Source organism: Nilaparvata lugens, chromosome 5 (assembly GCF_014356525.2).
Source record: "Nilaparvata lugens isolate BPH chromosome 5, ASM1435652v1, whole genome shotgun sequence".
Classification (NCBI taxonomy): domain Eukaryota; kingdom Metazoa; phylum Arthropoda; class Insecta; order Hemiptera; family Delphacidae; genus Nilaparvata; species Nilaparvata lugens.
In genome coordinates, this window is record NC_052508.1 from 51,891,821 (window position 1) to 51,909,179 (window position 17,359).

At 32.8% G+C, this 17,359-nt stretch overlaps 1 protein-coding gene across 8 annotated transcripts in view; it reads right to left on the reverse strand.

Moving 5' to 3' along the window:
* LOC111055587 (longitudinals lacking protein, isoforms A/B/D/L) overlaps positions 1–17,359 on the reverse strand; it is a 132,994-nt gene that overhangs the window by 65,224 nt on the left and 50,411 nt on the right. Inside the window, exon 5 of one of the 8 annotated variants that reach the window (XM_039428663.1) lies at positions 4,581–7,073. The exons of 5 other annotated variants lie outside the window; for them this stretch is intronic. In XM_039428663.1, the coding sequence (XP_039284597.1) occupies positions 6,667–7,073 (407 nt within the window). In that variant the 3' untranslated portion in view covers positions 4,581–6,666. Of the gene's footprint in view, positions 1–4,580; positions 7,074–13,723; positions 14,280–15,413; positions 16,250–17,359 lie in introns of those variants that run through there. 2 more of the 8 variants (XM_039428670.1, XM_039428669.1) reach the window with 2 other exon arrangements.

Consider the following 17,359-nt stretch of genomic DNA (forward strand, 5'->3'; position numbering starts at 1 on the left):
CTCTGAGAAGATTGTTGAAAAAAGTTGCTGCAATGATTGTTGTATGAGCGAGCTGAAAAATATTGGATTAATTCTAGACAAAAGCAACTTTTTCATTTCTGAGTATTTAATATTATGATTTTTAATATGGTGAGGTCAAATTGATGATTTGAGAATAACATTAAAATAATGCTAGAAAAATAATTGATAGTCATTATTAAAATTATGCATTAGGAACAGCAATTATGAAAAACAACGACAAAACAGAGTTTTAAAATAATTTCAATTAAAAAAGGATTATATCATTTTATTTAGTTATTTGTATTCAATTTTGTACATAATTTGACATTTCCTCTTAGTTACAAATACATTTGTACAGTGTTGTCCTTGAACGATTATCATGAAATGTTTATTTTTTTGACAATATGAATGCTATATTTCTTTGTAAATCTTACAGTTAATTAGTTTTAAAAACGAATGGTACATGCATCATCAGTCATGACAGACAATTAATTAAATTGGAAAGAATAGAGAAGATTTGAGTTGTATGGACCTTACCAACTATTTAGCGAGAGAGATTTGTATTAGAGAGGAATCTTACTATTTTCATGCAATTTTGATGATTGACTGGGGACTAAACCATGTATCAGGTGCCTAACGGGAGGAGGATTAACTTTCTTCTTTTATAAACACTTCAGAATACACAGAACATTTTCCCCATCAGAATTAATAGAATATTGCTCAAATATATTCGAGCAATTTCAGTGTAGCTAACCCTCATGTATGTTCAATATTCAATATGCTAATAATTTTTTTTAATGTGAGTACCTAACAAGTTCAAAACTATTGAAATTTAATGAGTTTATTGGAATCAGCAATGTAAAGCTAGTCTTCGTCAAGACTATATCTTCTTATCAAGAAGTCTTGTCAAAATTATTTAAGCTTCAAATCACACCTATTTTTTATCAGTTGAATACGAATAAAATCTATAGGACACAACCAATACATGGTAATAAATGTGTAGAGGAGCTTCATAGATCCACATATGACGGAAGTTTCTAAATTTCAAAATTAATTTAATGTTACGGTTTTGAAGTTCTCGTTTTCGAAAGACTGGAATGTACCAGCGAAAAATATGATGCCGGCGACACACTCTTGCCGAGTGCCTACAACTGAAGACGAGCGAGTGAGTGTAGATGGCTACTATGCCACCACTTGCCTTCACTCGGCTTGGCTTGCTTCACAGAGAAGAATTCCTCCTACTTTGTGCTTGCTTTCGCACCGATTTTTGTCGAGACGAGCGAAGTTGAATGATCTACCCCTCTATAGTGAGGTCCACGTTATAATGGCAGTGTGTGATTTGTAATGGTGTTGCTATCCTTGTCTATCGTTCAACAAAGCAGATGGCGCTATCTCTTTCACGCATTGCAATGTTGCCACATCGTTTATCAACAATGTAGACATTCCACTAATTGACAAAATATTTTATCTGAATCATGAAAATTTATCATTTATCTTTGAAAAATATATTTTCTTGACAAATGAAATATGATTAACCATTTTCAACAATAATGAACAGTTGAATTCATCAGATATACCAGTATCAGCTGTTTGGGTGGCAAGGTTGAGATTTGGCAACGCTTTTCTCCCATCTTCCTACACTGCCATTATAATGTGGACGTCACTATACCACTGATCTTAGTGGGGCGCTCGTCTTCTAGTCTTATTGCTGTGTAGATGGGTGTCAATTACACTGTAGATATCTTATTGTAGTGTGGATGGCAAGATGAACGCCAACCACACTTGTCGGCCATTTGGCGAACGACCCGGCAAGAGCGTGGCCTGAGAGAAATAACTACGTCGGAGACATACCAACTCAATTTTCTTTGTTTTTCCCTCCACACTTCTTCTACATAACCTCACATGGAGTAAAGGGGGTTTACTAACTTTCACCGAATCTCTTTTAAAGTCCTTCCAATCTCAACACATATACTCCATGCTTAGTGCTTATTACTTATTCCAATCTCCCTCAGAGAATCCTTAATTAAAACAACCTCTTTTCTGTTTCTCTTTTCAGGGTTTACGAGGAAACTCATTCCTTTCATATTTCCTTTACCATATTTTCTAGCTCATCTATTCTCATAAATTACACATATTTTCTCATAGTTTTTTTGTCCATATAATCAAATTCAAGTAATGTAATTTTCATTTAGTGCAGCCTAATATCGAACGATGATACTCGCAACAATGCTTCTCATCACAATAGCTACAAGATCTGTACAAAATATTTTTAACTTTATGGTTCATCACTTGTTGTAATTATCATGAAGTGGTAAATTAAAAATGAGAATAATGGCTCTCAAAAATGAGTGAAATTATCCATACACACTTATCTATTCGAATATTACTTGGAATTTAAGATGCACCCTGGTTATAAAGAAAAAACTAAAACAGAAATTTTAATGAAGATTAAACTTGAAGGTGTACTGATACACCTTGATTTTGGAGTCAAGCAAGGCTCAAATCTTGTTGATCTTAAATTCGAAGTAATACAGTGATTGTTAACAATGAAGACTAGTAGATTCACACAACAAATTAGATAAGCAGTTTTTATGGAAGTTATTTGCTTCTAGGATCACACAGTAGAAGATCAAATTAATACAATTGAGGTTATGAAGAAATGGGATCGGTAAATTTCATTTAGAGCTATAGCTTTAAATATTTTGAAATATTCAAAAGGTAGGCGTTGAATACAGCTACTGTATTGAATGAGATTGACAAGAGTATGGAAAAAACAATTTCGTTAAAAAAGCATTTTCTATAATAAAATTGACGGGTAACATAGGAAAATATTTAATACAGTGCATAAAGCAGGTGACGTTTGCATGCCATAGAAAATACACATAGTCCAGTCACTATATACATTGGTGCATGCAATTTATATTGTGGATCTGATTTTTTAATATATTATTTGGGTACATAAGAGAAGTCCAGAACCATCCTGGCCATTTTTTGTGTATTGGAATATGGGCTTAAGTACACTCAACAATAAATTTTCCATTTTCCGACCGAATTTGACTTATGATGCATGATTTTGGACTGCCTTGACGAGCCGAGAAGAATGAAGTGTAGTACGATGTAATCTGAGCATTGTGTCAAAAGTTATAAGTGTTTGAAATTTTGATCCTTGAGGTGTCCTTAAGCGCGCCTCTCCACAAGGAAATACTGAAATGAAGTGCATCTAACGGGTGATTCTCATAGAACATAATCTCATGAACTTATGTCATTGTGCGAAATAACAATGTGAGGACAATGTAGTAGGTGATGATGGTTGAAGCTGAAAATTAGGTGTTTTTCACAATACAAGGAGCATTGTTGTCAGGTGTACCTGGAAATCTATATGAGATAGAGCGCTCTTCCTGATCTTAGATTGTAGATCACAAAAATACGCCCAGAGTTATTTGGAATTAAATGGAATCTAAATGGTAACAATCAGAAGATATTGTTGATCAAAAACTAAAATTCATCAAAATTTATTTTTCTTCAAATTTCACTCATTTTTGAAAATCATAACTCAGTACTCATTGGAGATAGAGAGTTCCGAAGGATCTCATTTTATTCAGAATTTTATAATCTAAAAAAAAGGTGAGAGCAAATTTTTCTGTCCGATTACGAGATTTGGCATAAATAGCTGAAAACTGGAAAACGATCCGAAAATACGAGGTTTTTGGGCCACACTATATCTAGCACAAGGAAATTTTGCATGAAGAAATTGGTTCTGGACTTCTCTTATGTACCCAAATAATATATTAAAAAATCAGAACTACAATATAAATTGCAAGCATACCCCCTTTTTTTATGCCTATATTGACTGGACTAACATAAATGTTTCCACAGTATTATGCTGTGTTTATTCTGCTAATCCAGTTCCACGAGAACCCAATTTTAACCAGCGTAAAATGATTAGTTCATTGGTTCCTCCAGAAGACATCATTTTACAACAGTTGAATTTGATCTCATGATTTTCATGCAATTTTCCATAAGAATGATCTAGCTTGGTGAAACTTCAGGACAGAATAATCCAAATATTGGAGTCGTTTCAAGTCATTCCTGTGAAACACGTTGTTTCTGATCTTAATTTCTAGGAATTGAATTGATGCTTGGTAAGTTACTTCTATCATTACATTTTTTCAAGGATGAAATAAATACGTTTTAAACTCAATACTTAATATTGGCCAAACGCCTCTACTCTACACGAAAATGGTAGATAAAATTAAATTATAAGCACTGACTACCACGCTGCAAGTTGAAAGCTATTAAACCTACTGTTTCAAACAACACTTGAAACATTATATTGTGAAAATACATGCAATGGATAACTCATTCAAATAACACACGACAATAATCTACTCAATATTGTTTAAAACTAAATAACTTTGAAAAACCTTCAATAAACAGGATCAAATTTATAAAAACAAAATTTTAAGAGCAGAACTAACATCTAATGTGAATAATCTATTATAGTTGCCTGACTATTTGCCTGAAAGGATAATTTGGATAAGAAAGGATACTAGGTAAATTTGTACTAAAATACAACCGTAATAGCCAATAATAGACTTTTATTTTTAACAGGAATGAAAAAATTATAAAATAGATTATTAGAAGTAACATAGCTTGATGTGAATAATAAAAATATCTTTCAAAATGAATAACATTCGAAAAATACACCTTTGATATTATGCACTACATTCCAATACATGGTCAAAGTAGATTATCACGATTGATAAGTTTTAAATCTATAACAAATAAACAACTCATCTAAATTTATTAATTACATTATAAATCTATACACAGCTATAATGGAAGTACCGTTTTCAGCCACAAATGAAGTATTATTTTTCATTAAGGATGGAGAATGAAACTTATAAAATATCCTATATTTATGAGACAAAATTAAATTATCTGAAAAGACAAGTTGAATTGGATTTATAAGAATAATAAATATGTATAATAGGAGACATAAATATTATTGATGAAAAAAATTTCAAAACACCAAGCAAAAATGTTATGAACAAAGTATTATGTAAACTTCCAAATAGGGTAGATTATTAAGATCAGATATATTTTACAAATGATAAATTATTCTATATTTTCTATATCATACCTTGCTATTTATAAAAAAGGTAAAACAAGTGCTTATACCCTGTGAAATAGTAACAATAAATTCATAATATTGTAGTCAAGTTTTAATTCATGCTACAATAATATAATTGCAGATCAATATAATAGAAAACGAATTGAATAATAAAAAATAAATATAAACACTATTCGAATAACAAATACTGATAACCACTTATGAATAAGGCAAATATGTTGGATACTCTAAGAACTATAAGGCATAACAAAATTGCAAATTGTTAAGTTGATAAGAATTAATCAATAATGTAGAAATATTTACACGTCAGTAGAAAAATTCTTATAAATGATGTTTTCAACAGTTTTATAAAGTTTTAGGTCTATTACAAAGTTGATACAACAATATCAAGCAATATAAAATATTTTCAAGTTAAGAAGTATTATTTATTATCTATCATACAGGCACGTTAGGATCACAAGGAAGACATTATCACAATTTCAATTAACTTCAAAATACTAAGAAATATAGTTTGGAGAAAAATAGATCAGTATACAATCTTGGCATTAAGGCATATTTTCTTGATTAAGATATTAGATCGAAGTCATCAAATATTTATAAGTTTTATCAAACTGTTACTTATTCACAATAATCTATTGCTTTCCATTGAGTAATAACAATTAACGGCTTGTTACACAAACGCTAATCACAGCTCGATCTCTGGTCAACTATTAGGCAAATGTTTAGATATTAAATTTGACCGACATGGAAGGAACCACCCGCTGTCAGTATTGTGAATGCTGGAAGAGATTACAAGAATAAAATATTATTCGAAAACATATTAAGGAGAATACTGAGAGGACAAGAATAGTAGTTTTATGGACTAAGGACTGAGAGATGGTTGTTATGTAAACCAATAATATTGGCATCTTAGTTCAAAAATATGAAATAAGAATTTCAGGATGAATTATTCTCTAGCAATAACCGTAATAGTTATACTGAGCAAGCAGTATATTATTTCTTCAAACAGTCGAGTAAGTTATTTTAATCCCAGTGTGTTACGAACCTTAATGAGATAGTCAACTCAGAAATTATAACCTTTCGACAAAAAATTATCAAACTCCTCAATCGTCAATTGCTACGATAAAACGCGCCTTCAACGGGAGTGCCTCAATACTGCGAGATTCCACATTGTCTAGTGTATGAGCATAAACTAGATGGTTCTGTTTAATTGGGTTAGGAAAGGTTTGGGAGGTTGGGTTTTGGATTTTAAATGGCAATATGTTAATATTATTTGAAATTTGTTGATTTTCTTCAGATAATAAACACAAAGAAAATTCGAAATACTCGCAAAATTGAGACATCGCACTCACGAATGACAACCTCTTCAACCGCGAGAAAAAGGTTGGCTGTCTTGCTAGCTAGCGCAAGATAGAGCTAGCCAGAGAAACAGAGCGCAAGCACAGTACCCTTTCCCGTACATGTCGCTGCAATTCGTGACTCAGCCACCTCCGACCAGTGAGGATAGAATACTATACTCTCTGCCTCCTACCTCACTCCACCTCGGAACTATTAGCCGGACACGAGTCGGAACTATTCTCATTGGACTTGAGCAGCATCATCATATCGAAGTGCTGCCGTTGTATATGCCGGATATGGTGCGTCTTGCGTTTGCACTTCTGCGGACAAAACGGACACTGGAACTGCGGTTCCTTGCCGCACTCCCACAACACGTGCCGCTGCAGCGAGTCTTTGCGCAGATACATGCGACCGCACTTCTCACACGGAAAGTTGCCGTGCGACCGTTTGTTCGCTTTCTTGCCGCCAGGTGTTCGTTTAGCGCCAGCGTCGCTGGCAGCAATTGTAGCAGCAGCAGCAGCAGCAGTAGACTCTTCTATAGATTCAGCGGTTTTTGACAACGTCTGGTTTATTTCCTGTGTTACCATCATGACTGTTTCATCTGTGGAAGAGAACTGGTGTTAGCGATTTGCAAAGCAAAACACAGCTACATGCTTGGAAATAAAAATGAAAAATATGTACTTACATTGAGTTATTGGAATATGTGAGACAAACCTGATCATGTTCATGTTCATGTTTTTGAAGGGACGGATTCAAAGATCCAAAGAACCTCAAACGTCAACCGAAGTTTATTGTGTGTAAAATCTGATCATGGGTCATTTATTGGAAAGCCTCTCAGATTGCAATTTTGCAATGAATTAATACTGCATTGTTCTCTGGTAAAATAATATACAGTATGTATACTGTGAATGAACTGCCATATATAATAGTTGATTGACCTATCAATATGAAATACTGCCATTGGAAGAGACAACGAGCGAGGGCGGAGTCCAATTTTCTAAGCTGAAATTGGAATGTTCTCCCTAATGTAGGCGTGTCTTGTCTTGACCAATGGCAGCCTTTCACCTTGATAGGACAGTCAACTACCAATCACACGGCTTTATTTATGAAAAAAATGCCATAAACCGCACTTATTGAGGCACTATTCGTGGCTCTATTTCATCTCCACCTATTGGTTTACTTCTAACTTTGACTGTTCCCCAGAGTTAGGAACGAGTGAAGAATTTAATTCGTTTTCAAGTAGAGAACAGAACTATTAAAAATGAGCTAAATTGTCTAGATGAATGAATCTGGTAAGAAACTACACTCAAAAGTGTATTTTCTTGTTGAGGATGATACTGTACTCACATAAGCCCTAGGCTTTTGCATGGGTAATAGGATTATTTAAATTTTAGATTTGACTGTTGAAAAATAAACGTTACTTGTGCTTGAACATGTATGAATGGTTTTTGGGGATTTTACTTTCAACAAATGAAAATAATCATCTTATTCTAAAAAAGAATTGAAATGAATGCATGCAATACCAAACCCAATGATGAAAAATATGAATTCTGTGTAAATAAAATTAGTTTGAATTTGTGGTATTACTTTCATGCATTGTGAACAGTGTGAACATGAGTAGTTGTTTCTCTTCAAAATAACAGCAGATGAATAATAAATAATATTATTCTAATAGGACTGAACTCAACAAAATAAGTTCATTGTTGAAAGGAAGTATTTGAATCGATGGAATTAATATAGATTGGGAAAATAAAAAGTTAGTAAATACAAAACATTACCACTACGTTAGAAAGAGCTACTTACCGTTTTAGTGTAAAATGATTTTAAAAATAATAATAAATTGGCTACAGGACGGAATACACACTCAAAATATTAAGAACAATTTTTCTTACCTTGAAAATCAGAGATATTTTTTGCACTTTGACAAAAAATCACATTTGATCATTTCTCTTGGTATCACTGAAAAAATCTTGAATCTGAAAATGTTTCTGATTAAATTCAAAATATCACAGTGAAATATTCACAGAATAATTATTTTTTCAAAAGGTATTTGAGAGTGGTTGAGTAAAAGTATGCATGTTTTTGAAAAATAATATATTTTATTCGAAAAATACACAGTTTCACAGTTTACACATAATTCTACAAAATACTTGTATTGATTATTTAATAAAAATGAACATAAGAGTACATTAGAATGAAAAACAATATCGAGATTCCTCAAACACATTTTTGACCTAATAATTGTAGGTAAATATGCACGGTACGACCAGAGAATAGAGAATAACATAGTTTATTCTCTGTTTACGAAATACATAAATTAATTACAAAATAATTCAATTCCAAATAATTCTATTCCAAATGAACAATAGATGAATTCATCTTGTGGGAAAACAATCACATTTGAAAAATATAAAATCACAGTTTTATTACTAGCAGCAAAATACATTAGTATCTAGTTTACAATTCAAAGTGAAAAAGTATTTTAAAATAAGTACAAAAATTAATATAATAAATAATTCTATTCCAAATGAACAATGGATGAATTCATCTTGTGGGAAAACAATCACATTTGAAAAATATAAAATCACAATTTTATTACTAGCAGCAAAATAAATAAATGAGTATCTAGTTTGCAATTCAAAGTGAAAAAGTATTGTAAAATAATTATCACAAAAATTAATAATATAATTCATGGAAGAGAAAAAAAATTGAATAGTAGCCTAAATAATAAAAAAGACTAGTAGGACTAGACTAGTATAGAGAAAACTTAGTTACCTCCAACTTAAAATTACCTTTTGGTAATAACCAGTCTATATTTCATAGATGTTTATGGAGAATAAGAGTAAAAGAGAAGGATAAATAATAGGATTTAGGAGAAGCAGGAAGAATTTACATTGGCAACAATTTCATTATACAATTGAAGATTCTCATATAAAACCAGCCTGGTGCCTGTTTTATAAATATGATTTTGCAATGGCAAAATATCATAGAGTTCATATTTTGGTTAACTAAAACTTCAAAAAAATTTAGTTAATAGGCCATCATCAATGGTTGATTCTAAGCACCTTTCAACTTTTTCAAACTATTTTCAATCAATCTTTTGTAAACCTTTTAATCACAAAATTTCAACCTTTTTACTCTTAAAAAATTTCAATATTTTTTCAAATCATAGTTCGTGAGCCTCTAAATTCTTCTCTTTTCCTGAGCAAAAAATATTCTTCCTGAACTTCAAGTCCATCTCTCACTCGATACCCTACTTAGCTACCAATAGCAATGTTGACTTCAAACATGATTCTTTTACAACAACTATTGTTTACAAACATTTAAATCTTCATTTTTTGAATGCCAATTCTGATTGATACTTCACAGACTTTTCCACCTTCTTTAATAAATAGTTTGTGAAACCTCACTGCCATCAACGTTTTTCAGATCAGAATTATTGAATACATATTGATATCGTAGAACCTCTCCATAATTTGAAGTCTTCAATTCTTTTTTATTGACCAACTTGCAGAACTGCGTTTTCGCATGGGAACCAACATATCTTAAGCTGTACTGAACATCTGCAGTCCTGCTAATGTGTTAATAAAGTGAAATTAACAACTTGATGAGTGTTTTTTTATTTGTTTCATAACTTTCCAAGATTTTTTTATTGCTCGTTTGTGAGTCTCTTGATTCTTCAACTTTTTGCCCAGATATTCCTCAAATATCGTCCTTGGAAGTATCTGTGAGCATCTCAATACAACTTTCCAAATGTTTCATATATTGTTGTGAATATCTCAAATCTTCACCACTTTCCAAATCTATTTTATCAGTTGACACCCTGCAACCCAAATCTTCACCATTTTCTACATTTATTCCATCTACTAGACGACTTTGGCCAGAACATGACTGTGCTTGACACGAATGTGGTAGACGAGCGTCTCCTTCTGCTTGGACTTGTAGTCGCAGTGGGGACACCGGAAGCGAGGCTCCTTGCCGCACTCGAGGTGCTTGTGGCGGGAAAGTCCCGAGGGCCAGCGGTAGTGGCGACCACACGCCTCGCAAACATACTTGCCTGGCTCTGAGCTGTGGCCAGACTGAGCACTGTACTTGCTCAGCCACTTGACTACTGCCTCTGTAAGAATACACGATCAATTAGTCAAACAGAGTGACTACTCAGGCGGACTACTGTTCGACCCTGTGAACTTTCAAGGAACATTGCTGGACAATCTTTGAAGCTCTGAGATGTGATCACAGTACTTAGCCACTAGGCTACAGCCACTCCACACAGCAACAGGGAGATCTACACAGACAGACGGAGAAAGAATCAGAAGTGTATATAAAGATGTAAGCAGACTAAAGCTAGCTACACATCGATTTTTGGACGTTCGATTTTTTGTCTTCTTTATGAATTCTACCAGATTAAACGGGACTTGACAAACATCATCTGTTCAATCTAATAGGATTTATAAGGCCAGCGAAAAATCGTACGTCCAAAAATCGATGCGAGTCTAACTGGCTGACAGACGGACTTCTGTGTCTATTGCAACATTCAATAACCTAAGAATGGATTTTTCCTTTTGCTGTCTACATAGGTATGTCTGTTTCTGTGTGCAATGGTCTGTAAACCTATAATTAGTTGGAAAATCTGTGACAAAAAGTTTGGGGGACTCTGTGAAGTTAGAAGAATATGGTTGTAGGGAGTCTATAAGGCTGCAAGAAACAATAGTTGGACTGTTACGACACTTTATAACACCATAATACAAACTAGGATGCTCTTTGAGACTGAAAAAAATAAAATTGGATTTTCTAGAGGACTATAACAGCCCTATGATAGGCACTGAGCATAGATGCTGATTGGTAGTTGAACATAAAAAATTGCCAACAAATCAGCTCTAGGAATGTGTTGAAATGTTTGTTTAGTGATATTGAAAAGATTGATATGAAAGATAGAACAATAACATTTATATTTGGGATTATTTAGAATCAGAATAGGGCATTTTACAAATTACGATATACTGAAAAAAAAATGTGAATACAAAAAACAAAACACTATCTTTATTCATGGAATGGAAGTTGAACCACATTATTTATGTAGTGCAAGAACGCTTCAATTAATGGAAATCTACTCACCTGATAGCTTTCAACTGGTAAAGTGGAAAACAGAAGCAGATTTTACTACATGGGGTCTCACAGGCTTCCATTAAATTATGTGTTTCGTTTTATAAATTCATAATTATTTTAGGGTTTTTAGGAGATTAGTGATTCAATCTTAAATTAAACATGTATTTTATTTATACAAAAATGATAAATTGAAATTGATATTACATCTCAATACACTTTATTACATTTCGTAAAGTTTGAGTGGTAGAGAAGACTTAACTTCGCCTTATAAAGAGTATTAGAAAATTTCATTTTTTCTTATACAAAATAAATTGTATAAACAATATATCGTCAAGTATTGGAAAAATAGTATTCAATATATTATATATATTTCATATTTTCTATTAGGCTATATATATTACATATCATATAAAGGTTAATGATGAATGTAAAATAACAAACAATAAAGATTAATATATTCTGAAATAAAATTGTATTTCAACAAATGTGTCCCACATACTTTTCTTCCCCATCCGATTCATCGTGCAAGCAAAAATCGCAAATGACTTTCATATGCATCATACACATTTGCTTCCTGCAAGTGAAGCAGGCGGTCTTCACCTTCCTATCATATTTTCGAGGACATATCGCGCATCTAGTCCTAGTGTTGACAGGAGCGGCTGCAACGTTTGAAGCAGCAATTTTAGCAAGCCTGCCGAGTCTTTTCTTTGGTCCACCTGGCAAGTACTTATTAGCTCTCGTTTCCAACTGTTCTGCATCTAAAGTTACAGATGAAAAAAGTTGAGTACTTCATTAACTAGGTGTACAATAGTTATTTGTATATATAGAGTGAAAAATGCCACTTTTTCTCCCTGAAGGAGAAAAAGCATTTTTCACTCGTGATATACACAACATTTTTCCTCCACCTACATTTTTATAAAAACTGCAAATAAATTAATTTTAAAAACTTACGTGACCAGTAACAATGTGTTACAACATAACCTAAAAAGTAAACAGCTGGAAGTAATCACAATTCACCGCCGACAGCGCTATACGCTATCTGCCGGCAAAAGTTGTAACAACAATGGCCAACTACAATAATGTTCGCGTTCCAAATTTGAATAGTTGATGGGAAATATTTGTTGGCTGGTATTTTGAATAACATGGAATATTTAAAAAATATTTCTAAATTTTTATAGTATACTAATAACTATGGAAGTATGTAATAGGTAATTTTAGCATACAAATATAATATTTCATATGTTAATCAAAATTTTTGGTTGAGGTATTTGATTTAGTTGGCTCAATGACTACTCTATCATGCTTCCTCATCTGAGCTTAGACCTTCTAACCTATTTCCAATGTAAGTTTTTAAAATAGAGATGCTTCCAATAGAGTTACTTTTCCTCCCTAGGGAATTTTTCCGTTTTTTAGTACCGAGAGCAAAAAAGTGACACTTTAGAATTATGTTCCAGGGAGAGAGGGAGTAAAGTAAGTACTTGAGATAGTGGGTGGAGGAAAAATAAAATATATACCAACAAGATAATTATTTCCCACAGAATAAAAAAATCAAGTTGGAAGTTGCTAGTTGAAGTTCTAGAAACTGAAGGAATCTGTAGAAGGTTGGTTGCACAAAAACCCGTTGAATTTCAATCTTGATTGAATGCCACAAGAACCAATCAAAGAAGGCTTCTCTGATTGGTTCTCGAGACATTTAATCCTGGTTAGAATTCAACAGCCTTTTGTGCAACCTGGCTCTATATTATGAAAGCAAATTGTACGAACACAGTTTATAGAATACAATCCCATACCAGCTGTTGGGATAATTATTTTTTACCCTTTCTTTCAAATGAGCTTAACAACTCATCAACAAAAATACATTGATTGTTATTCAATTTGTAAGAGTCAAATTTGAGAAAGAAAATAAATGAGCTCGTATTCAATGTTAGCCTACTGATAATTTACCATTTCTTATCAGGAATCAATTCACAAAAAATGGCATTTGTTGAATACCTCCATTGTTGATTATCTATCATTTCTATCGATCATCTGATCATTGTCGATCAGCTATTCAGTGATGAATTTATTAGTAGGTATCGTTGATTTAAATTCGTGGGGATACCTATTAATTTTGTATTTGAATGAGCTAGTACTATTATTATTAATGTTGTATGATATTTACCCTTTCTTTTCTTTTTTTTAAATTGTTCCCTTTCTAATTCTCATCCCTCCAACAACCAATTCTGCATAAAAAACTGTTTCCTTCACAAAATTCCGAAGTAGATTATGCTTGTTTTTTGAAATGATAAAAAAATAACCCATTCCATCCCTGCGCCTTCATAGGATCTTTCCTTTTTTAAATTCTTCGATATTTTCTATTTACATCCCTGCAGAAAAAACAGATCGCTTAAGAAATTTTTCAATGTTGGGATGTTGAGAAATCAATTTAGCCCAAAATTAATATAGAAAATCCTTTAATATAATTATTCTTTAGACAGTGTCAACAATTTTGACAATGTCCAAGTCGACAAATCAATTGAGCTGTAAATTATTATGGAATATGAAAAAACATGTTCTTAGACAGCATTATCAACTCGTTTGACACTGCACAGGTGTTTGTGCCTTGATAGACCCGAAGACCATCGGTAATGTCGACCACAAGCATCGCAAACATAGGCGCCAGGCTTTGCTATGTATTTGCTCAGCCATGAGGCTACTGCCACTGTAAGAATACACAAATAATTAGTTAAGACACCTGTGAAACTGTACAAAAACTCGTTGGGCTGTAAGAATAATTTGATTGTATGGGAGGAGATGATATGGTATTTCTCATTCTCTATATAGAGGCATTGACAAAATCGACGTCTTATTCTTTTGCCCGGTCTACACGATAACGATATTAGCGCAAACCTGCCAGGTTTGCGCTAAGTTTGCGTCGTGTAGACGGGAGATCGTTGTAAATTTCTGAGGTTTGAAGGTTTGTGCTTTCTTCGATCAATCTCAGCCAGGTTTGCGTCAATTTTTCTAGGAAACGATTATGTCTCATCTATCCATCAAAACCTAAATCGCTTCAAAATGAAGATAGAGAATTCGCGATTTCAGATTCGGATTCAGCACCCTCAAATTAAAAATGTGCGAGGTCAATTCTCAAAAATACTCAAAATCAAGGAAGATTTTTTAATGGATAATAATTATCTTATTTACTTTATAGTAATGTAATAGATATAGTTATTCACTCTTTACTTGATAAGCAGTATTCTTATTATTATTGAGGAGGAGAAGTGGGATGAGGAGGAGGAGTAGGAGTAGGTTGAGGAGCAGAAGGAGGAGGAGGAGAAGAAGAAGGTGGAGGAGAAGAAGAAGGTGGAGGAGAAGAAGAAGGTGGAGGAGAAGAAGAAGGTGGAGGAGGAAGAGGAGGTGGTGGAGTAGTTGAGGAGGAGGAGGAGGAGTAGGTTGAGGAGCAGATGGAGGAGGAGGAGGAATAGTTGGAGGAGGAAGAGTAGGGTGAGGAGGAGGAGGAGAAGAAGAAGGTGGAGGAGAAGAAGAAGGTGGAGGAGAAGAAGAAGGTGGAGGAGGAAGAGGAGGTGGTGGAGTAGTTGAGGAGGAGGAGGAGGAAGAGTAGGGTGAAGAGGAGTAGTCTATGTAGTCTTGAGTGATAAAATTTCCCTATAATTTTAAATAAATATAATAATATCGTGTAATTTTCAGTAAATAATGTTTTTATAATAATAAACTGGAGTACCATAGATGAGTGTTAAGTCACTAATTTAATTTATCTATTCAAAGGGTAAGGATGTGAGGACCTGATAGATTTCAAGATTTTGCAAAAATCAATTTTTTCAGATTCGAATTATCCTACATACACTTTGATTGCAGAATAAAATGAAAGCAGAAAATCTGCATTTGCATAACATCCTTTTCTAAACAGAATAACAGGCTTCTCCCGTAGCGTAAGGCCTGCTTACGCAATGAATTTCATATATGCTGGACAGAAAGATAAATCTATTGATTCTTATGTGAGTATTCACACATTACAGACTTGAAGACTTTTCTCTTTTTTCCCAGAAGAGTAGAGTAGAAATGCATTGGAGAGAAAGTCCAAGCAGAAATGCTTGTGCTTCACAAGATTACAGCTCTGTTAAAATAAGTCATTTCTGATTTTTGGATATTCAGAGATCAAGAAGTCCAAAATAACTAAAATATTATAGAGGGATTAAAAATGTTATTCATGGGAGGGCTTCACATGGTTTCAGCTCTGTTCAAATGGGTCGTTTTTAGATTATGGATGTTCAGACATCGAGAAGTCCAAAATAATCTAAAATATTTTAGAAGGAATCATCATGTTTACAAAAAAATTACTTAGTTAACCAATACCTTACTAATTCATCAATCAATGAAAAATTCATTGCGATACTAGTAATTACATACGATGAAGAACTTTTCACGAAAAATTTCAACTATTTATTCCAAAATTATTCGTAATTTGTAAAAGTTCTTTGTGACGCAGAAGTATATGCGATTTCAAATTGTGTTTCTGTTTGGAGCAGAAATTGCAGTAGGGACAATCGAAGCGAGGTGCTTTCCCGCATTCCAGTTTCATATGTCTTCGCAATGTCGTCTTCCAGGTATAAACTCTGCCACAACGGTCGCATGGAAAATTGTTGTTTGAAGGAGTATTTTTAGCATTATTTCCTGCAATTTAGAGAAAATCGTTAGATTAATTTGATATGAGATGTTAGTTGTCGAAATTCGAGGAAGACTTTTGGGATGAGTTTAAACATGGAATTATTCTTCAACTTAATCATTGCCATGATTTGTATTTAAAAAAAAATAAATAAGTCATGCTTTCCAAATGAATTCATGCTAAAGCATGAAGAAGACACAGAATATAAAAAAAATAGTGGAAATCTGGTTGACTGGCTTCAATTTTACCATTTAAAATTTCCTTGGATCAAATCGGAAAGTGAAATAGTTGAGATTTAGAAGAATTAGTTGAGAGTTAGAAGAATTTCCATTTTATAGAGGAACTAGATTTTGAAGATTCTTGAATAATGTGGCTGTGAGAAAGCTCTTACTACTATATAAATTGAGATCATTTTATTTTGACACTTGAAAATGGCATCACAGTCGAATTTTGTCGTGTCAAAAAAACATCACTAAAATGGTAATAATTCAATCAAAAATATACCTTGATATAATAAAATAATGAAATTGAAAATTTGGTATTAGTAAAAAGACATTGAACCAAAATTGCTGAGCTTTATTACTTTGGGAAGCCTTTACATAAAACATTAACGTGACATTATTATTATACTTTGAATTAAGAATCTGATTATAGAAGAGTGACTGCTTTTCAACAAACAATTCCTAATTTCTTTTGAACACATTAAACTTTAATTAAATTCATTACGATCAGTGAAAGAGTACATCTCTGAGTATAAACAGTTTTATTGCTTATATTTTCATGTTCACAGTATCTCTTCAAGAATATCAATTTATTGAATGGAAATGAAAAAATTGCTACAGAAGCTAGTACTCGTTATAAATAAAATTTAATAATAAATTGTAAATTGAATAAATTATGAAATAAAGGTATAAAAAGAATATTATTGTACTCATACATATTGAAAATTTTCCAGTCGTTGATCAGAATCTTCATCATTCCAAAAATGTTCAACATAGAACATTATGACATAAGAGAAAATATACCGTCAATTTGCGTTATAATCGTTCATTGCATTATTCGTCTGATTATATAATCACTGAAAAAAGAAACAAATCTCTAGAAAAACGTATGAATTT